The sequence below is a fragment of the Puma concolor genome, chromosome B1, assembly GCF_028749965.1.
Source record: "Puma concolor isolate L17-30 chromosome B1, mPumCon1.1.hap2, whole genome shotgun sequence".
Lineage (NCBI taxonomy): Eukaryota > Metazoa > Chordata > Mammalia > Carnivora > Felidae > Puma > Puma concolor.
The window spans coordinates 28,668,696-28,691,943 of record NC_141670.1 but is presented as its reverse complement, the minus strand read 5'-3'; the positions used below and the strand labels follow the sequence as shown (position 1 = coordinate 28,691,943).

At 41.3% G+C, this 23,248-nt stretch overlaps 1 protein-coding gene across 1 annotated transcript in view; it reads left to right on the top strand.

Annotated features, from left to right (window-relative positions):
- The window catches only part of GSR (glutathione-disulfide reductase), a 46,768-nt gene extending 24,909 nt beyond the window's left edge, over window positions 1–21,859 (top strand). Inside the window, exons 6-13 of the mRNA XM_086703363.1 lie at window positions 1,057–1,111; window positions 4,779–4,878; window positions 8,387–8,473; window positions 9,756–9,914; window positions 13,873–13,984; window positions 16,978–17,109; window positions 18,779–18,912; window positions 20,759–21,859. Of these exons, the coding sequence (XP_086559489.1) occupies window positions 1,057–1,111; window positions 4,779–4,878; window positions 8,387–8,473; window positions 9,756–9,914; window positions 13,873–13,984; window positions 16,978–17,109; window positions 18,779–18,912; window positions 20,759–20,908 (929 nt within the window). The 3' untranslated portion in view covers window positions 20,909–21,859. The remainder of the gene's footprint in view (window positions 1–1,056; window positions 1,112–4,778; window positions 4,879–8,386; window positions 8,474–9,755; window positions 9,915–13,872; window positions 13,985–16,977; window positions 17,110–18,778; window positions 18,913–20,758) is intronic.
- Window positions 21,860–23,248: the final 1,389 nt, after the last annotated feature.

Sequence of the window (23,248 nt, the reverse complement as noted above, 5' to 3'; positions counted from 1 at the left end):
ACAAGGGGTGAAGACATGGTTACGAAGCCCAGCATTAACATCTGACCTATATGGGAAAAGCTCAGTTCTGCAGACAGTTAACTGAGCCACTGTTCCATGCCAGCATCAGAGAAGAGAACGGGCATAACAGACTCTGAGAAGGGAGAGTCAGGTACTGTATTTCAGGACACATTACAAAAAGCATATTCATCACACCTGAAATCAGGATGTGTCCTTTCATCATGGTGCCTTGAATTTAGCAAAGTGCAAATTTTTTTTTTTCTTAAATATTTATTTTTGAGAGAGAGAAAGCTCAGGGGAGGGGCAGAGAGACAGAGAGAGACAGAGGATCTGAAGCAGGCTCTTGTGCTGACAGCAGCAAGCCTGACGTGGGGCTCAAACCCACGAACCGTGAGATCGTGACCTGAGCCAAAATTGGACACTTAACCGACTGAGCTACCCAGGCTGATTAGATATTGTGGTGGACCCTTGAGAGAAGGAATCACAGATTGACAACTTAGGACTTCATTTGGATTATTGGTGGAAGGTGGTCCATTCAACTGGTGAACTTGAGAGAGGGATACGGTTGGAACATAAGGTTTAGTTCTAAACGTACTGAGTTTGAGGCAAAGTAGAATTATATGGCAAGGCAGTTAGAAATATGGGACTGGAACTTAGGGAGAAGGTCACAACTAGGATATTTGGAAGTCATCTGCAGTGAGGGAAGAGTTGGTTGAAACTTTTGAAGAAAAATGGAGAAGAGGGTTGAGGCTGAGCCAAGGGTCAGGAGAGCGAAGCAGAGCTGACAGAGAGTCTATTCATGACGGCCAAGAAGATCCTAGTTCCTCAGAGAAATGTTAAAGGTGGTTGTTACTGCTCTTTTTTTATTCCTAGACAGAACAAACATGTGCACTCAGGGAAGACTGGGTTGGGAGGTTCCCAAGTAGAAACTTGGATAAAACTTGTTGAAACAGAATGTGATGGCTGAGAAAATGTCTGGGTCCTGTACGAAACGTTGATGTCGTTTTACAAGAGGAAGCTCAGTCTATGTGATCTGTATTGCATTTTCCTATATAGGTGCCAGCCTAGGAATTACCAGTGATGGATTTTTCCAACTGGAAGAATTGCCTGGGTAAGTTGGTTTCCTTCCCAACCTCAGTATTCCTTCTTCCTCATTCTCTCTAGCTAACATTTCTTCTTCCTCCCCTTCCCAACCGTTAAATGCAGGCATTCCTTGAATTGTCTTCTCCTACTTCTCTTTTTACAACTTTGGGTATCTCATCCACTAATACCCCAGTGAACGACTTGGATCTTTCATTGCACTTTTTTGGACCAGAATCAAATATAGGGTGGTTTTGGAGAATAAATAGTAAAGTCCTAAAATGATCTTCTTTCTTCACCTGGATACAGCATCAACTGATAATGTGTCTCAAGTAACTGATTCTGGTTTCCAAAGCAGCTAGTGCAAAGGGAATCTCCATGAATGAAGGCTTTGTCACTGTCACAAAAAAATAGGTTTTCTGAATTTGTCCTTTATGTGTGTTTGTCCAAAACCTTAGTATACATTTGTCATGGATTTAGATACATAGAGAAAAAAATATACTGAGGAAGATTGTTTCTCTAATTTGAAGAAGCTGCCAGTTGCAGGTTTTCTAGATGGAGGGAGCTTCCTTTCACTCCTGATAAGCAAGGACACGTAGGGGCTGGAGGAGGGACCCTTTTGGCCCAGGGACTGGCCTTTGTCCCCTTCTGAGTAGCACTCACGCTGGAATCAGTATTGCTCAATTCTGCTGCTCCCTCAGTGGTGCTGCCAGTCCAGTTGAGGTCTTAATCCTGTGTTTTTCTAAAGGCCTTCGTGGAGGGTGACTAATGATCCATGTCTATGCCTTTACCTTTAATGATCTGGAGCCACAGTTAATAAGGGGCAGGAGGGCTTCTCTGCAGTTCCATAGCTGCAGTGAAAACCTCCCATTGAGATATTTGGATCAGGCCATCTTCTGGCTTTGAGAAAAGCACAGTCTTTTTAGATTTGCTGTCTGCAGGGCATACAACTATGTTAGAGAACAGCTTTTCTTCCCTCACGATCCACCTTGTACTGTTTGGTTTTAGGATTGAATGATGACACATGTGAGAATGTTCCCATAAATGTGGTCATGACTTGTCATGTTTGGATGATGTAAGTCAATCTAGACTCACCCTCAGAGAAGCTTCTTTATAGATACTTGTCCATTAAAAATTTTTAAATAAATGATTTAGGGGTGCCTGGGTGGCTCAGTTGGTTAAGCGTTGGACTCTTGATTTCAGCTCAGGTCATTATCTCATGGTACACGAGATCGAGCCCCATGCTGGGTGCTGCCCTGACAGTGTGGAGCCTGCTTGGGATTCTTTCTCTGTCCCTCCTCTGCTCATGTTCTCCCTCTCAAAAATAAATAAATATTTTAAAAAATGCTAGCGGGGTGCCTGGGTGGCTCAGTCAGTTGAGCGTACGACTTTGGCTCAGGTCACGATCTTGTGGTTCATGAGTTCAAGCCTTGTGTTGGGCTCTGCCCCTCCCCTCCTCACACTCTGTCTCTCTCTCAAAAATAAACATTAAAAAAATTTTTTTTAATGCTACCAATACAAATTTAATAAATGAATTTATGCATTTTAGAAACAAAAGACTCGGGGAACATAGGAACTGAATGAACAATTTTTTTTTCTTCTTTTTGTAAGAGTCCTTTATCATTGTTAATTTGGTAAGTAAGTAATTGAAGAAAGAACAGATTCTGTAGGTAAGGTACCCTGTGCTATGGGCTGTATGATTCAGTTTTTGCCCTCATTGGGCTTTTTTTTTAAAGTTTATTTATTCTGACAGAGGGAGAGAAGGAGAATCTCAAGCAGGCTCTGCGCTGTCAGCACAGAACCCGACGCGTGGCTTGAACCCATGAACTGTGAGATCATAATCTGAGCTGAAATCAAGAGCCAGATGCTTAACCAACTGAACCACCCAGGCACTCCCTCATTGCACTTATGGTTGGGTGGAGGACGGGGCATCGACCTGTGGAATGTTGTGGTCCAAGTCATTCCAAGGGCCATAAATGATGAGACATGCTCTGGGAACTTGGAGGATATAAGATCATTTCTGGGGGATACTAAAGTGGTAAAAGGTAGAAGAGAGGTGCCTCTGGGAGCTGAGAGCAAAACACTGAGGTCACAGTTCTCTGAAGAAGCCAGCTTGTTTACACCTGTTTCTTATATGTCCCCTCTGCTTAGAAATATCCTCACTCCTGTAGGAGCTGCTCATCTTTCAGGAATCCAGAGTGTTTTCTGAGTCCTCGACCCTGCACACACTAACTGGTGACTCTGTGCTTTGGCACATGCCGGCATGTGTCTCCCCTCAGGAATTCCTCCAGGGTGGGAGCTGCTACCCACCCCGCCTAGTGCAATGCTTAACCAAAGTAGTAATAATAAGTGTTTGGGGAAGAAAAATGGGTAAGGGAAAGAACAAGGGGAGGGAAGACCCAAAGAAAGGAGAAGAGATCAAGTAGAGTAGAAAAGAGGGAGGTAGCACTGGAAGAAGAACTGTTCATTGGTTTCCAGGCTATGTAGACATTTCTCTTGTCAAATCCTGGGTTGTGAGATAAGCTGACTTGCAACCATTTGGGTTCACACTTCATCCTCTATCTAGATCAGAGCCTTCTGATGGCACAGACTCACGACATGGATACCTTACCATTAGAAGGTGGTAAAGAAGAGTTTCCTTTGTTCTTCCCAGATGGCCTATGTCTTTAAAATTTTTTTTTAATGTTTATTTTTTAGAGAGAGAGAGAGTGGGTAGGTGTGTGTGTGTGTGAGCAGGAAAGGGGCAGAGAGAGAAGGAGACACAGAATCCAAAGCAGGCTCCAGGCTCTGAGCTGTCAGCCCAGAGCCCAACACTGGGCTTGAACTCACCAACCATGAGATCATGACTTGAGCCAAAGTCGGACGCTTAACCTACTGAGCCACCCAGGTACCCCCAGATGGTTTACTTCTTATCCAAGCGTTATAATGATGTTCGAGGACTGTGCTTAAAGTGTTCAAGAACTCCAGCCTTGAATGGGATGGCTCCGCACTTACCTTGTAGGCTGCAGCTTGGAAGTACCCTTCGTTGCTCTAGGCCCAGGATCACCTTCACCACTGATTCTGACCCCTGTCAGCATTTATCTAGTGTTTAAGGTGCCTTCTTAGACCAAAATTTATGCAGGGAGTCTAGTTTTAATTCAGACCTGACAACTTAAATGGCTTGTTTTAACTGGCCTTTAACCTATTGCAAAGATTGGTAGAATTGAATAATGATCAAGGAGAAGTTCTGAGCAGGGAAGAATTGTGGTGAGCATGTTGCCAGTTTTAGTTTTAGGTGCAAAGGTCCCTCATGAGGTATCATCTCTAGTGTCAAAGGGTTTTTTTTGTTTTCTCTCTGAAGAAATGAGGCTAAAGAACTTTTAACAACTAACAATCTATTTCCCTTCTACAAAGGGATATTTTCCATGTAAAATTGCCATGTAGTATCCAGGATTGAATCTTGGAGCAGCAAAAGGAAATGAATGGAAACACTGGTGAAGTCTGAATAAAGCCTGGAGTTTAGTCAATAGCAGTGTACCAATGCCAATTTCTTAGTTTGGGTGATTGATACATGGGTTATGCAAGATGTTAACTTGTAGAAAAACTGGGCGGAGTGTATATGGGACGTCTCTGTGCTATCATTTCAAGTTTTCTGTAAATCTAAAACTATTCCAAAATAAGTTTATTTACAAAAATATTAACCCTCTATCTCATTTTAGTCGCAGTGTCATTGTCGGTGCGGGTTATATTGCTGTAGAGATAGCTGGGATTCTTTCTGCTCTGGGTTCAAAGACATCGCTGATGATACGCCATGATAAGGTAAATTCTGTCCTTTTCCCTTCCCTTTGCTTGATGTTAATCTTTTAAAAGTCCACACTTAAAATATTCTCTTATGTTGTCATTAAATATTAGGGTCCAAAGCATGTGGAGGTTGGTTGGTTTGTTCTGTGTGAAACCACAAAGGAGCTTTTGAGTTGGGCCTCATGTCCTTACCAGTTGCCAGTAGATGATAATGATTTTCATTTCATCAAACTGGTTGGTATTTTTTTCATGAAGTGCTAGATAATATCAGGTGCCTTAGTAAGGAAAGATGCAGGCTTAAATATAAATATTAGTTAAATTGAACAGACTGTCGGGTAATTTCTTATCCTGGAAATCAGTTTCACATGGTCAGGAGGTAGTGTTAGATTATTAACACTCAGTCAAAAAAATTTGCTAAATTCTTTGTATTAAAAGAAAACCTACCAAACCTACATGCATAATTGTGTTCATGGCAGCATTATTCACAATAGCCCAGAGGTAGAAACAACCCAAGTGTCCATTGACAGACAGATGAATACACAAAATGTGTATATCTGTGCAATGAAATATTTTTCAGCCTTAAAAGGACATTCTGACACATGCTATAGCATGGATGAACTTTGAGGACATCATGCCAAGTAAAATAAACCAGTCACAAAAAGATGTATCTGATGTGATTTCCACTTACATGAGGTATCTAGAGTAGTCAAGCTCAGAAAAACAAAAAGTAGAATGGTGGTTGCCAGGGGTTAGGTGCAGAAAGAAATGGGGAATTGTCTAAGGACAGGAGAAAAGTTTGGGAGACGGGTGGTACAACAAAGTGAAAATACATAACACTACGGAACTGTATCTGTAGAAATGGTTGAGTTGGTAAATTTAATGTCATGTATTTTTTACCACAATATAAAGATAATAATGATAGAGGCAGCTTATAGATCATCTTATTGAAATGTCATTGATAGATGAAATTAAGACCAAGCAAGGTTTTGTGACTATTAATTAGCATCATAACTGAGAGTCAGCTAAGATCTTAGAAAGCCCAGGCCAATACAGTTGACCCTTGGACAACTTGGGGGTTAGGGGTGCAGACGCTTTGTGCAGTGGAAAATCTGAGTGTAACTTTTGACTCCCTAAAAACTAATAGCCTCCTGTTAACCTTGACATGAAGCCTTACCAATAACATAAATAGTCAATTACCATATTTCATAAATGTGTTATGTATATATTTTTTAATGTTTTATTTTTGAGAGACAGTGCAAGCAGGGGAGGGACGGGGGGGGTGAACAGAGGATCCAAAGTAGGCTCTGTGCTGACAGCAGCAAGCCCAATGTGGGACTTGAACTCACGGACTGTGAGATCATGACCTGAGCCAAAGTCAGATGCTCAACTGACTGAATCACCTGGGCGCTTCTTGTATGTGTATTATATATCAAATCCTTAGAATAAAGTATGCTGGAGAAAAGAAAGTGTTACTAACAAAATCCTAAGAGAAGGTCACCTGGCTGGCTCAGTGGGTAGAGTACATGTGACTCATGATCTTGGGGTTATGAGTTCAAGCCCCACATTGGGCATAGAGCTTACTTGAAAAGAAAAAGAAAATCCTAAGAGAAAATACATTTACAGAATTGTACTGTAAAAAATCTGCATATAAGTGAACCTATGTAGTCCAAACATGTGCTCAAGGGTCAACAGTTTTTGTCTGCTAAAATGCAGCCTCTGTGTCTTACCTGGTGAAGTGTTACTTTATATTTTTAAATTAATCATGGAAGTACCACTGGATTTTGGTACAGTACTAGAGCTTTCAGAGACCTGGTTTGAGGCAATAGCAAGAGTGTTGGCCTAAGAATCTAGCTGACCTTAACAAGCGTGTGACTTGGGTAAGTCATTTAATGCTTCGAGGACAGGATTTATCAGATCCCTAACCACTCAGATGCTATGGTTCTAATTCTTGATTATTTGAGCAAATAGAAGGAGACAAGTTGATAACCCAGGTCAACATATACTCGAAGGAACTTTCTCTTTGGCTTTGAGACTTGTCATATAATTAACCCCCAGGAGAATAAGGAAACAAGCTGCAGCAGTTTGCCAATAGAGTGCATAATTCCTGCACTTGGAAAATAGGCTCATTTGCATCTGTACTTGGCCTTCCTGCCCTCCCTAAACCTCAATGCATCAGGCTCATTCTCCCTCTTTTCCCTGTCCTGGTATAACTCCGTTTTAGAACTATCCTATGAATAACTCAAGACCTCCCACCTTTTTTTTTTAAGTTTATTTATTTTGAGAGAGACAGACAGTGCATGTGCATGTGCACGAGTGAGAGGAAGATAGGGAGAGAGAGAATCTTAAGCAGGCTCTGCACTGTCAGCACAGAGCCCAACACGGGGCTCGAACTCAAGAGCCGTGAGATCAGGACCTGAGCCAAAGTCAGACGCTTAATCGACTGAGCCACCCAGGTGCCCCAAAACCTCCCATTTTTACCCTGCCTGGGGTTTGTTGCATGTTGATTATCACAAAGAAATCTCCAAGGCCATGTTCTTGACTCTTTTGCTTAGATAGGAGATTTGGCTAGAGAGATCCTCCCTTAAATCATATCAGAGTGGAAACTGCCCTGGAATACTGAAACAGGAAGGAGAATTTTTGGTCCCGAGATATAATTATGGAAAAGAGGAGCAAGTTTGTGAGAAGGACATGGCAAAGATAGTAGAAGCCTGAAGGTTGCCTGTTTAACTGTAAAACTGGAGTTGGTGAAGTCAGACATAATACAGGCATTGGTGGTGACGTAGGAAAATAGATTAAAACTCTACTTACAATATGGCTGTGAATGAAGAAAGAGATAGGGAGGATACTGATACTTGGCTCCCAAGTTTGTAACATATCTTTTTTTTTAATTTAAAGCCAAGTTAGTTAATATACAGTGTAATAATGATTTCAGGAATAGAATTTAGTGATTCATCACTTATATATAAGACCCTAGTGCTCATCCCAACAAGTGTCCTCCTTAATGCCCATCACTCCTTTAGCCCATCCTCCCACCCATCTCCACTCCAGCAACCCTCAGTTTGTTCACTGTATTTAAGAGTCTCTTAATGGTTTGTCTCCTTCTCTGTTTTTGTATTATTTTTGCTTCCCTTCCCTTATGTTCATCTGTTTTTTTTTTTTTCTTAAATTCCACATAGGAGTGAGATCATATGATATTTGTCTTTCTTTGCCTGACTTATTTTGCTTAGCATAATATATTCTGCTTCCATCCATGTTGCTGCAAATGGCAAGATTGCATTCTTTTTGATCGCCAAGCACTACTCCATTGCGTGTGTGTGTGTGTATGTGTGTGTGTATACACACCACATCTTCTTTATCCATTCATCTGTTGATGGACATTTGGGCTCTTTCCATACTTTGGCTATTATCTATAGTGCTGCTATAAACATTGGAGTGCAGGTGCCCCTTTGAATCATGTAACGTATCTTTAATCAAATTTTATTCCTTTCCCACCACCCATCCCTCTGGTGGCTCTGTTTGTATACAGGTACTTAGAAATTTTGATTCAATTATCAGTTCAAACTGCACTGAAGAGCTGGAGAATTCTGGCATAGAGGTCCTGAAGTACTCACAGGTATGCCCAAGCCCAAGTCACGCTGATAGCCCTTGGTCATCTGTATGTTGTGAATCACACTTTCTGCTTTCGGCTTCACCTGAGTGTTTTATAAACACAAACTCTGTGTCTACCCCCATCAGTGGTTCCCTTTCTAGAGTACTACCAATTCTTTTATTTATCCTACACAGCTGTATTTCTCAATATATTAGTGAAGCCAAGGTATAAAAGATTAAAAATCTGGTAGTTGAATTTAGTTAGAACTAAAACTTCATTTTTTTTTGTGCTCAAATGCCTGATTGAACATCCTTAATTTCCGAGTTTATATTTTGAGGAAATAATATTATGGAATCTATTTTTAAAGCATACCCTTTTGAATTTTGCAGATGGATCAAATTATAAAGTACTTTACTTCTTAGGGAATCACTAAATTTCAGAATTTTTCTGAGCATTAGGCTTGTAAAAGCATTTTTTTTCCCATGGCTGCCCCCTCTCGGCGATGGTCCTATCAAGTAAAATAATAAATGTGAACTTGCTTTATGAATTTGTAAAAGTAGTAAACTGGTAGTGGGGTCAGCACCCTTTAGGATCTTTACTAAACTACATGCACCAGCTTCTCTGACTCGACTATCACCTTCTCCTCATTCTGATTAAGAACATCTAGGAGAATATCACTTGTGGGGTGTGAGGAAGTGTCTTAGTGATGCTACTACAGCCCATTTCCTCTCCACGCTGTAGGTGCGAATCACTGTCCTTATATTTGTGTCTTAAATTTTTATCACCATTTTTAAGAAGCACAGTTTAAAATACCTTGTTTTTAAAATTTTTTAAGGATTTATTTTTGAGAGAGAGAGAGAGTGAGCATGTGAACAGGGGAGGGGCAGAGATCACAGGGGACAGAGGATTCCAAGCAAGCTCTGTACTGACAGTAAGAGCTGGATGTGGGGTTTGAACTCATGACCTATGAGATCATGACCTGGGCTGAAGTTGGATACTTAACCGACTCAGCCACCTAGGCACTCCTAAAATACCTTGTTTTTAGGCTGAAGCATTAGGGTGTTGACACGAGCTTCCAGCTGACATTTCTGGCCGTTGGCTGGGTGATTTGGGCCAACTTAGGAAACCGTCTTGGCTCCTGGGAGTTGCCATGTTGGTGGCCTTTGGGCAAAAGTGAATGTGTCAGCATGGAGGATCCACATGTAGGATTCAGTGGGGATCTTTTAAATGTTAAGGATTCTAGTTTCCTCTCTGCTTTCCTTCTTCTCTCCCTATCCTCAATTAACACAATTTTATTTGCCAATAGGTCAAGGAAGTTAAAAAGACTTCCTCAGGCTTGGAACTCTGCATGGTTACTTCAATTCCTGGTAGGAATCCCACCTTGACCACGATTCCAGATGTTGACTGCCTGCTTTGGGCCATTGGGCGGGACCCAAATTCCAGTGGCCTGAATTTGAACAAAGTGGTAAGTTGACTTAGTCTAGCCAAAGCTTTCTTCTTCTTTTTTTTTTTATGTCTATTTATTTTTGAGAGAGAATGGGAGCAGGAGAGGGGCAGAGGAGAGAGGGAGACACAGAATCTGAAGCAGGCCCCAGGCTCTGAGCTGTCACCACAGAGCCCAATGTGGGGTTTGAACCCACGAACCATCTGAGCCGAAACCGGACGCTTAACCGACTGAGCCACCCAGGCACCTCTAACCAAAGCATTCTTGAATCTGTTAGCAGTTCTGTGTTCTCCAAAACATGGCCGCCTAAACTTTGGTGGGTTCTATTAGGTTTGTTTCTCTTTATTTCATGCATCCAGTTTGTCATCAAATCCCATTGCTTCCCATAATTGAAAAAAATTTTTTTCCCTTTTTAGTATTGTCACCCTACATCAGGTCTCTGCCACCTCAAATTTAGATTGTCCAGCAGTGCCCTGACTAGCCTCTTCCTTACAGATTTCCTTTTTACTATAATACTTGTCTCTTTAAAGCCCTGTAATTATTCCTTATTATCTGCGGCTCTAATCTCAATCGCTGAGTATGTCAGTCATCCTGGACATTGTAGGTGTTTGGGGACGGATGTGGATGTAAAGCCGATCTAACAGGGTTATAATTAATATTCTTACTTTTTTTTTTAAGCATATTTATTTGTTTGAGAGAGACAGACACAGTGTGAATGGGGGAGGGGGTGGAGAGAGAGAGAATACCAAGCAGACTCTGCACTGCCAGCACAGAGCTTGACTCGGGGTTCAGATCACAAACTGTGAGATCATGACCTGACCTGAAACCAAGAGTTGGTCACTTAACCAACTCAGCCACTCAGGTGCTCCTTTCTTAGTTGTTGTTTTAAATTTTTTTTAATGTTTGTTTGTTTGTTTTGAGAAAGAAAGAGCCAGGGAGGCACAGAGAGAGAGAGAGAGAGAGAGAGAGAGAATACCAAGCAGGCACAGCACTGTCAGCACAGAACCTAATATGGGGCTCGATCCCACAAACTGGGAGACCATGACCTGAGCTGAAATCAAGAGTCAGACGCTTAACCAACTGAGCCACCCAGGCGTCCCTGTTCTTTTAAATTCTCAAGGGAAGCCTACTGTAGTTGCTTGGGGTCTAGGTCCCAGAGTTGGACCCAATTTTGAATCTTAGTTCTTTTTTTTTTTTAATTTTTTTTTTTTTTTTTTAATGTTTATTGATTTTTGAGACAGAGGGAGACAGAGCATGAACGGGGGGAGGGTCAGAGAGAGGGAGACACAGAATCTGAAACAGGCTCCAGGCTCTGAGCTGTCAGCACAGAGCCCGACATGGGGCTCGAACTCACGGACTGCGAGATCATGACCTGAGCCGAAGTCGGCCGCTTAACCGACTGAGCCACCCAGGCGGCCCATTGAATCTTAGTTCTGCTACTCACCAGTTACATGTTCTTAAGCAAGCAGCTTAATTGCTCTTAAGTTTCAATTGCTTCATATAAGTATAGGAATAAAAATAGTACTTGTCTTACTGGTTTATAGAGAAGAGTATATGATGAGAAAGTGCATGCAAAGTAAATAGTTTAGATGCCGGTATACGATATGAACTCAGTCCATGTTAATCAGCTGCTTTTGTTATTGATGACGATTCTCCAGATATGCTGTGCCACTCTACAAGTAATAATAAGATTGCTTTATGTTTGAAGTTTATGTATTTGATGGAACCTCTTGAATGGTGTGTAACATTTTGATTTGTGTTCTAATATTGATATCCTGTATCGTGTAGATTCCTTTTTCATTTCCTGTAAGGTATTTTGTAGCATTTTCTTTTTTTTTTTAATGCTTATTATTTTTGAGAAAGAAAGAGAGGGGGAGAGAGAGAACAAGCAGAGAAGGGGAAGACAGAGAGGGAGACACAGAATCAGAAGCAGGCTCCAGGCTCTGAGCTGTTAGCACAGAGCCAGACGTGGGGCTCAAACTCACAGACTGCGAGATCATGACCTGAGCTGAAGTTGGCCACCCAACCGACTGAGCCACCCAGGCACCCCTTAGCATTTTCAAAAGTAAACTATCCAGAAAGATGTTTTCCTTGTTTTCAATCTTACTATTTGATGAAATTTAGTAAAACTGGTTTTATTAATATGAAAACAGACAACTAGTCTTCCAGGTTTTTACCTTTCAAGAGATATTTTGTCATTGTACAGATACAGGCAGTGGTAGGTCCAGTTTTTAACTATATTTGCTGAATCTTTAAAAAATGAGATAAAAGTTTTCAGCCTCACTCAATGTTAACATACAGGTGTATAATGCAAATGGAATTATTACTATGTGTACGTCTTTTCAACATGTTACTAACCTACTTTAATCTTGCCAACTCTTTGAGAGGTAAGGACGAGGCAACCAGGAATAACACAGAGATAATAATCGGTCCACCAGTTTGTAAACTCCACGGGGTAGAGATCATATCTGTACTACTTATTACTATTCACAGTGACTAGGTTAATGCCTTATTTGTACCAGAAACTCAAGTATTTGTTGCTAAATAGGTGGTTATACAAGGTCCCATAGCTAGTAAGTGGCAGAACTGGGATTTGAATCCAGGTCTCTCTCCTTCTAATGTTTATACTCTTAATTACTGTGCTACCTACGTCCACTGTCTCTTTTCCCACCTGGGAGTTTATACACCTGGGATCTGCAAAGCCATCTTCTTGGAGCAAAAATTTAACTCAAGATACGGGGGAAAATTTTTGGTAAAGAAAATGTCAGTATGTTTTAGAGAGAATGCCAAACTTACTTGGATTTTTAAAATTAAAATGGTAAGCCACAGGGTGCCTGGGGTAAGCATCTGACTCTTAATTTCAGCTCAAGTCATGATCTCATGGTTTAGGAGTTGGAGCCATGCTGACAGAGCCTGCTCTCTGTTTCTGTCTCTGTCTCTGTCTCTCTCTTTCTCTGCCCCTCCCCCGCTCATGCTGTGTCTGTCTGTGTGTGTGTGTCTCTCTCTCTCTCAAAATGAATAAGCTTAAAAAAGAATTTGTTTAAAAAATAAGTTAATTAGGGGCGCCTGGGTGGCTCAGTCGGTTGGGCGGCCAACTTTGGCTCAGGTCACGATCTTGCGGTCCCTGAGTTTGAGCCCCGCGTCGGGCTCTGTGCTGACAGTTCAGAGCCTGGAGCCTGTTTCAGATTCTGTGTCTCCCTCTCTCTGACCCTCCCCTGTTCATGCTCTGTCTCTCTCTGTCTCTCTCTGTCTCAAAAATAAATAAACGTTAAAAAAAAATTTTTTAAAAAATAAATAAGTTAATTAAATTAAGTTAAAATGGTAAGCCTCCAAGAAACCTGCTTTTGATGACTGCTTCAGGCTGTCCCCTCTAAGTTATGAGTTAGTATGCTTCAAGAGGAGCACTTCAGTGGAAAGAGTTTTAAAAGCAGTCTTCGATGGACTTAGCAGCTATAGGAGGTAGCACATCTGTTAGCTGAGTGTTTCCTTTTCACGCTTACCTGGCTAGTTGAATTGTATTGCAAAGGCAGGTTCTGTTAAACACCCCCAAATTGGATAAAGTATTTACATTTTTTTTTTTTCAACGTTTATTTATTTTTGGGACAGAGAGAGACAGCATGAACGGGGGAGGGGCAGAGAGAGAGGGAGACACAGAATCGGAAACAGGCTCCAGGCTCTGAGCCATCAGCCCAGAACCTGACGCGGGGCTCGAACTCACGGACCGCGAGATCGTGACCTGGCTGAAGTCGGACGCTTAACCGACTGCACCACCCAGGCGCCCCAGTATTTACACTTTTAAATTAAGCAAAAGATCTGACCTTGCTTACTTGTTGAGATGTTTTTCATCTTGTGGTCGAGTGTTGTGGGTTTTAGAGATTCGGGCTGAAGAGGTGATTGAGATGAAGTAGATCCAGAGGTTTGATCTTCCATTTTTTGTGGAGAGGCCAAATATTTACATGATATCCTTTCAATGTTTTAGGGGATTCAAACTGATGATAAAGGTCACATCATAGTTGATGAATTCCAGAATACCAGCGTAAAAGGTGTCTATGCAGTTGGAGATGTGTGTGGAAAAGCTCTTCTCACTCCAGGTACTGTTTCCTCTTTTCTTGGGTAAGAGCGGCTCTGTGTGTCAATATAAAACTGTTTATATAACAGTCAAATCAGCTTAAGCAAAGTGTCTTTTTAAAAAAAAAATTGTTTTTGGGGCGCCTGGGTGGCGCAGTCGGTTAAGCGTCCGACTTCAGCCAGGTCACGATCTCGCGGTCCGGGAGTTCGAGCCCCGCGTCGGGCTCTGGGCTGGTGGCTCGGAGCCTGGAGCCTGTTTCCGATTCTGTGTCTCCCTCTCTCTCTGCCCCTCCCCCGTTCATGCTCTGTCTCTCTCTGTCCCAAAAATAAATAAACATTGAAAAAAAAAAAAAAAAAAAAAATTTTAAAAAAAAAAAAAATTGTTTTTAACATTTTATTTATTTTTGAGAGAGACAGAGACAGAGTGCAAGCAGGGGAGGAGCAGAGAGAGAGGGAGACACAGAATCCAAAGCAGGCTGCAGGCTCCAAGCTGTGAGCACAGAGCCCAATGCGGGACTCGAACTCACGAACAGTGAGATCATGACCTGAACCGAAGTCGGATGCTCAACGAACTGAGCCACCTAGGCACCCCAAAGTGTCTTTTTTTTAAGTTTGTTTTTTATTTTTGAGAGAGAGTGAGTGAACAGGGGAAGGGCAGAAAGAGAAGCCCAGGCAGGCTCCACACTCTCAGCACAAGCCCGACATGGGGCTCAAACTCACAAACTGTGAGATTGTGACCTGAGCTGAAAGCCAGAGTCAGATGATTAACCGACTGAGCCACCCAGGCACCCCAGGATGGTGAGTGTCTTAATGTTGTCAAAATAATAAGAATGTACTGAAATAGTTTGGTACCTTATGTTTTCTGAATAATATTCATTTTTCCTTAAAAGACTTTAAAAGTGCTTAGTGAAGACTGAAATTGTTACAGAGATGATGTGACCACCCTCTGAAGAGTGCTTAAGTTAGGATCTGAGTTGCATGTGGCGACAGTGGAAGGAAGTGGCTTTGGGAATAAGTAATTTAGAGTGACATTCTTATATGATTACTTAGTCTTTCTTTTTAAAGGTTTTTATTTATTTTTTAAGTAGCTTCCATGCCCAACATGGGGCTTGAATTCTTGACCCTGAGATTGAGTGAGAGTCATGTGCTCTACTGACTGAGCCAGCCAGGCACCCGAATTGTTTAGTCTTGATGTGACCAAGATTGACTCACCTCCCCCAATCCCATACCTCAGTTTACTTTCTGAGTTAACTGGCACCATTTCAAGCTCTTGGTCCCACCTTTATAAGCACCTGCTTTCACTCTGTACCCCTTGTGCCCCTGTGGTACCTTACCAGCCTTTCCAAAATGGCCTGGGCTCTTTCCTCAGAATAGAGATTTATCCCAATCTAATACCCAAAGCCTTTTAGCCCTTTTAGGAAGTTCTCTGCAGAATAACAAGCAAAGTTTCAAAAACTTGATAACATAATCTAATAGTCAAAAATTATATCAAAGTGAAGAGAATTTCATATGTATCCGACTGATATTTTGGAAAAAAACCTGTCAATTTGAAATCAGCAATATTAATAACTGATGCTTTTACTGAATGCAGGCATTTTTTTTTCCTAAATATAGAGATAAAAACAGGCTAAGGGGAATAAACTTAAGTCAGAAGCAAAAATAATTTAAAAAAAATTTTTTTAGAGAGAGAGCATGAGAGGGGTAGAGGGAAAAAGAGAGAGACTGTTAAGCAGGTTCCACGCTCAGTGTGGGGCTTGATCCCGTGACCCTGGGATCATGATCTGAGCCAAAACAGAGAGCTGGGATGCTCAACTGACCGAGCCACCCAGGCACCCTAGAAGTAAAAATAATTTTTAAAATAAACTTAAGGGGTGCCTGGGTGGCTCAGTCGGTTGAGCGTCTGACTTCGACTCAGATCATGATCTAACAGTTTGTGAGGTCGAGCCCCACGTTGGGCTCTGTGCTGACAGCTCAGAGCCTGGAACCTGCTTCAGATTCTGTCTTCCTCTCTCTCTGCCCCTCGCCTGCTCACACTCTGTCTCCTCTCTCAAAATTAAATAAACATTAACAAAAATTTTTTTAATTAAAAAACATCTTACTGTGTCAAGTCAGTAATAGTACGACTGAGCATGTAATGGGTGATTGTCTGAGACCATGAACATCAGACTCACATGGGCCTAGGACTCCCCTTGGACAGCAAGGGAGAGTGGGAAAGAGGGGGGGTCGTTCACCATCCAGAAATGTGGTCTTTATCCTTGCAAACCAGAGCTCACCCCTAATGCATCAGGACCAGCCAGGGATGAGGAGCCACAATGTTCCTGATAGAGAGGCTGAGGTTGCGGGGCCTTCTAGAGAATTAAAAAAACGAAGACAAAAACACTTTACTGTGAAATGAATATGATTATAAAGTAAAACTGCAGTTGCTCAAAACTGATGTAGTTTGCTTCATATTGTATTAAAAAGCTAATATACTAATAAAGTAGGTGACTGCCAGATTGGGAACTAGTGTGTCCCCCCCCCCTTTTTTTTTTTTTGCCTTAGTAGAGTGTACAGAATTCATATAAGCTGGTAGTTTTAAATTGTTAACTAAGGCATTGATAGGCCTTCATATTGAGCTAGATCTTATAATGAACACTGGCAGAAAACTTTGTCAGAAGTATATGTTAAGCCAGATGAATAAATGGTTAGAACAATTCTGCTGTTTAAAAATGAACAATAAGGGGCGCCTGGGTGGCGCAGTCGGTTAAGCGTCCGACTTCAGCCAGGTCACGATCTCACGGTCCGTGAGTTCGAGCCCCGCGTCAGGCTCTGGGCTGATGGCTCGGAGCCTGGAGCCTGTTTCCGATTCTGTGTCTCCCTCTCTCTGCCCCTCCCCCGTTCATGCTCTGTCTCTGTCTGTCCCATAAATAAATAAAAAAAACGTTGAAAAAAAAAAAAAAATTAAAAAAAAAAAATAAAAAAAAAAAAATAAAAATGAACAATAAACTGAAACACAGTTTTAAAAATATCTTTACAGTTGCCATAGCTGCTGGCCGAAAACTTGCCCATAGACTTTTTGAATGCAAAAAAGATTCCAAACTAGACTATGACAACATCCCCACCGTTGTCTTCAGCCACCCCCCTATTGGAACAGTGGGACTCACGGAAGGTAGGTATTTAAAAATGAAGGTGATTTATAGTTTCTTTCCTTCCCCCTAACTTCAGGGGGAAGTTTCTGGCTAAATCTGTCTTCACCCCCTAAGTTACATTCCTTTTTGGTTGCCTCTTATCACAATTCCAATATCCTCCTTAACTACTAACACTTGGAAAATATAATTCCTTTTCTACAACTCACCCTGTGGATCTCTTTGCCTTTTTTTAGCTTTTTTATTTCAAACTACCTTCAGATTTAAAGAAAAGTTGCAAAAATATCATAGTTCCCCTTATCCGTGGCTTCAGTTTCTGTGGTTTCAGTTACCCATGCCAACTACAGTCTGGAAGGAGATGATCCTCCTGACTTCTTGTCAGGTCAGTAGTCGTCTAACTCTAGGTCTCAACGCCTACATCATTCACTTCACTCATCTCCTTACGGAGGCGTTTTATCATCTCACATCTTCACAGGAGGGGTGAGTGCAGTGTGATAAGGTATTTTGAGAGAGAGCGCATTCATATAACTTTTATTACAGTGTGATGTAGTTCTATTTTTATTATCCGTTATTAATCTGTGCATAATGTATAAGTTAAACTTTATCATAGGTATGTACGAATAGGAAAAAATTCTGTACATAGGCTTTGGTATTATCCATGGTTTCAGGCATCCACTGGGGATCTTGGAACATTTTCTCTTTAATAGGACACACTGTAGTACAAAGGACTCCTGTATACCCATAACATTTTTGCTTTACCATATTTTCTCTCTCTACACATACACACAGACACACATGGTCTCACACACACACACACACACACACACACACACATGCTTCAGTATCTATTTCCTAAGAACAAGGTCTTTCCTTTACAGAAGCACAGTACAGTTTTCAAATAATAACATTTAAATTGAGACAATATTGGGTAGAGGGATAGGCAAAATAGGTAAAGAGGATTAAGAGGTACAGACCTCCAGTTATAAAATAAATAAGTCATGGAAATGAAAAGCACAGCATAGGGAATATAGTTATTAATATTATAATAACCTCGTATGGTGACAGATGGTGACTACACTTAATCACGGTGAGCATTTCCTAATGTTTGTAATTGTTGAATTAGTATGTCTCACACCTGAAACTAACATAATGTTATATACCTCAACTATACTTAAGTTTACAAAAAAGGTATTAAAAAAGAAATAAATTGATGCAATATTAGATCTTACTCACATTTTGCCAGTTATCTCAAATAATGTCATTTTTTTTTCTTTTTTAGATTTTTTTTTTTTTTTTAAAGTAATCTCTACACCTACGGTGGGGCTCAAACACACAACCCTGAGGTCAAAAGTCCCATACTTCACCAACTGAGCCAGCCAGGTGCCCCTCAAATAATGTCATTTTTAACGTTTTTTTTACCCCCCAAGGCCAGGATTCAGACCAGGATGATGCATTGCATTCAGTTTTCATACCTCTTTGGCCTCCTTTAATCAAGAGACAAAATTCCTTTGCCTTTCTTTTGTCTTTCATGACATCAACATTTATATGGTAGAGTATCCCTTGATGTAGTTTTGTTCAGTATCTCCTCGTAATTTGATTCAGGTTATATATTTCTGGCCATCTCTCTCTTCAGTAACTCGGTGGAATTGCTTAAGTTTTTGACAGATGCTTTTTTCCCCCTGTGCATTATAGATGAGGCCATTCATAAATACGGAAAAGAAAATGTGAAGACCTATTCAACCACCTTTACCCCAATGTATCATGCAGTTACCAAAAGGAAAACAAAATGTGTGATGAAAATGGTTTGTGCCACCAAAGAGGAGAAGGTATGGGAAAAATGCAGTAAGTTTAAGAATGTCTTCAGGCCTGGCAGGGATGGGGGTATTCTGCTGTGGTGGGAAGTGGGGAGACCAAGTAAAGAGTTAAGCCTTCTCTGATTCAACTGGTGCAGTCCCACTTTTATCTGAGAGAGAGAGAGTGGGTGCTGGGGAGGGGAGAGAGAGGGAGGGAGACAGAGAATGCAAAGCAGGCTCTATGCTATCAGCGCAAAGCCTGACATGGGGCTTAAACCCATGAACTGCGAGATCATGACCTGAGCTGAAGTCAGGCACTCAACTGACTGAGCCACCCAGGTGCCCTAGGATCCACTGCTTTTAAAACATAAGAGGGAAAGGTTGAACACCACAGATAGCCCACTGTCATTGACCCATAGGCTAGAATAGATAGGTACCTCAGAAATACTGGTAAGTGTAAGATAAATTTATTTTTTCACAGTTTATTTTTATTTATTTTGAGAAAGATACAGAGAGCAAGCCAGGGGAGGGGCAGAGAGAGAAGGACACAGAATTCCAAGCAGGCTCCAGCTGTCAGCACAGAGCCAGATATTGGGCTCAAACCCACAAACCATGAGATCATGACCTGAGCCGAAATCAAGTGTCGGACACTGTACTGACTGAGCCTCCCAGGTGCCCCTATTCTTGATTTACTTTTAAACAAAATATTTTTGTGCCTAAATTTTATATATTCTAACTTTGCTAAGAATATTTGCTGGAGGTGAACATTAACCTAGGTTTAAAATTATTGAGAAACCAAACTGGGAAATGTGATGTGAAACAAATGTCTCTTAATGGTCCTTCATGCAGTCATCCAGTAGGTATGGATTGAGTGCCTCCTGGGGGCCATCTTCGTGCTTGGTCGTATAGAAAGAGTGGGAAGCAAATGTAGGCAGGTCCCCTCTGTCTAGAGATTAAAATCTGCGGGGAAGATGAACTGTAATTTTTCTAGTCCCCAAATACATAGAGCATTGTAGTTGTGATAGAGTCATGATGGACATATATGGAGAGATCACGTGAAAGTAATTTTACTTGGTTGGGGAGGCAAGTGTAGGTATCTGAAGAATGAATGGGCTTTCACTCTTAAAGAAGGGGAGGAAAAATCGTCCAGACAGAAGGAACAACTTGTGCAATGGAGAGGGCATGGTGAATACTCAGAACAGAAGGAAAGCTGGTGGGGCCAGAGCGCGGACAGCTTGAGGGAGGGCTGTGTGGGGTGGGCAAGGGAGGGATGTTGAGGCAGGACTGCATAGCACCAGGCAGGCTTTCTTATGCCATACCCAGATAGGAGATACGAGTTTTTTAGAGGTTTTAAAATGTCACTTGTCTCTCATGACTAGTAAAAAATTGATTGGTATACCTAATAAAAACTTACGTTAAGAATTTTTCTTTTTTGGGGGCGCCGGGGCAGCTCAGTTGGTTAAGTGTCTGTCTTTGGTTCAGGTCATGATCCCGCAGTTTGTGGGTTCAAGCCCCATGTCAGGTTTCTGTGCTGACAGTGCAGAGCCTGGAGCCTGCTTCAGATTCTGTGTCTCCTCTCTCTGGCCACCTGCCCCCCAAAGATAAATAAACATTAAAAAAGTAAAAAAAAATTTTTTTAACATTTATTTATTTTTTCAAGAGACAGAGAGCACAAGTGGGGGAGGGTCAGGGAGAGAAGGAGACACAGAAACCAAAGCAGGCTCCAGGCTCTGAGCTGTCAGCACAGAGCCCAATGTGGGGCTTAAACCCATGAACCATGAGGTCATGATCTGAGCCAAAGTTGGATGCTTAACCAACTGAGCCACCCAGGCGCCCCTCCCTCCATTTTTTTTTTTAAAGAAAATTTTTTTTTCCCCAGGTGGTTGGGATCCATATGCAAGGAATCGGGTGTGATGAAATGCTGCAGGGTTTTGCTGTTGCAGTGAAAATGGGAGCAACAAAAGCTGACTTTGACAACACGGTTGCCATTCACCCTACCTCGTCAGAAGAACTGGTGACACTTCGTTGAGAACCCAGGGACTCCAATGGCTGGCAGCTGGACCAGCAGACCTTCTGAAATGAACCAAATAATCATGTTTACTCACTGTTCCCCTTTTATGTGTTTCTTTATTGTTATCAGAATATTCCAATAGTGGAAATTTTCAGTGAATAGTAAGAACTTATTTATGTAATTAGAAATTTGTTTTGTTATCCTGGCTTTCCATTTGATTTGCATCTCACAATAATCAATTATTTTAAAGTTGTTTTTTTTTTTTTAACAGCTCTGTGCTAGCTGGGTTTTTTGTTTTGTTTTGTTTTTGTCTCAGCCTCATCCCAGGTATAAAATTATATGAAGTACAGTTAATTAAGGTACTTGAATGAACATAGCTTGCTAATTTTTATAGATGAAGCTGACAGCAGCTCTTCACATTTACATAATGCAAGTGCACAGGTCATTTTAACTTCCTTTTTTTTTGTAAGTAGGCTTCACGCCCAGCATGGAGCCCAAAGTGGGGCTTGAACTCATGACCCTGAGATCAAGATCTGAGCTGAGATCAGTGGACCCTTAACTGACTGAAGCAGCCAGGCACCCCTTGAACTTTTTTTTTTTTTGAAGCCAGTACTGTGCTCTGCATATCGCAAAGCTGCTTCAAAATTGTGACCTTTCTGTCAAAGCATGTAACACAAGAGACCTGCCTCCTCTGTTTTGTTTCTTTTGTTTTAAAAGATTAAAAATTGTGTTCCTTTTATGAGGTGAAGTACATCAAACTTGGGAAAGATTTATATAAGGGGCGGACATTTTAGAAGTAATTTCTTCTTTCAGAAGGAGAGGAATTCAGATACTTCAGAGTCCCTTCTTCTGCTAAGAGTTCATAGTTAATGAATGACTTCAAGTTTTTTATGTGTCCTTGTAATTTGTTTTCTGAAAACCATTTCCAAAAACCTGAAAATAAAACCACAGCCTTTTCTTCTTATGAAATCTGTTACTATAGAGTTTATAGGTAACCATTCATTTTCTGAGAATATTTCACATTGGAGCATTACATGCTAACAGTGAGTTACCTTAAGTAGGTTTAAGGCCTTATGGGGGAAAAAGATTTTTATAGATTAAGAGCAGAGGTATAAAAGAAACATTTAGCAAAGGTAATAGTTGAGTTGGAAGAACAGTCTAGAAATCAGTTAGGTTTTTAGCATTTTATTTCCATTAGCTTTTACCAGCTAGGTAAGTTAGTTAAATTTTTCCACGGCTTTCATTAGTGACATAGTGCTAGTGACTTCTTTCATTAAGCTTTTACTGAACGTCTTTCCGGTTAGCCATGGCCAGGTTGCTGCCTTGAATTAGTAAGTAGGTCTAATGTCAATAGAAGAAAAATACTGCATTAGTAACTAGGTTATGTAACTGTTGAGGTAAGAAAATGAGGTCTAAAGACCCGGACATGGACTGACATAACCACTCCCCATCTCTTTTCCAACAGAGAAAAAACCTTGGGTAGTGGGCCAAGGTTCTGGGCTCTCCTGACCTGGTTTGTTTCTTATTCTGCATAGGGCCCAGACTTTGGGTGTTTCTTCGTAAGAAACAGGAGAGACCCTAGTAGTTACATCCACTCTGACACCATGTATTTTTTTTTTTTTTTTTTTAATTTTAGAAAGAGAGAGAGAGAATCTTAAGCTCCATGCTAAGCATGGAGACTGATGTGGGACTTGATCCCTTGACCCTGGGATCATGACCTAAGCCTGAGCCGAAATCAAGAGTCAGACACTGAATCGAGCCACCCAGGTGCCCCTAAATACATGTATTTTTAAAATTGTTTTCTTTTTTTTTAATAAATATTTATTTCAAAGAGAGAGCACGTGCACATAAGCTAGAGACGGGCAGAGAGAGAGGGAGAAAGAGGATCCCAAGCAGGCTCCATGCTGTCAACACGGAGCTCTATGCAGGGCTTGAACTCATGAACCACGAGATCGTGATCTGAGCTGAAACCACGAGTCAGATACTTAACCAACTGAGCCATCCAGGCATCCCAATCCTATCATGTATTTTTTATCTTAGGGGTTCTTCACACTGTTTTTTCCCCCCTGGGTCTATAGCAGGTTTGGAGGTAACCTTTTCCAAGTTGCAGTCTTCATTCTCATCAGTTCCCAAGTGGGTCCAGCCTGTGAGTGATCTGGCACAACAGTGTCCATTACACACAGCACAGGGGAATGTGGAAGATACACAAGAGCACGTTGTATAGTATCTGGCACGTTGTAGGCAGTCAGTAGATACTTACAATGACAGGGTACAATTGACCCTTGGAACAACACAGGTTTGAATTGAGTGGGTCCACTTATATGTGGGTTTTTTACAGTTACAGTACTGTAACTGTAA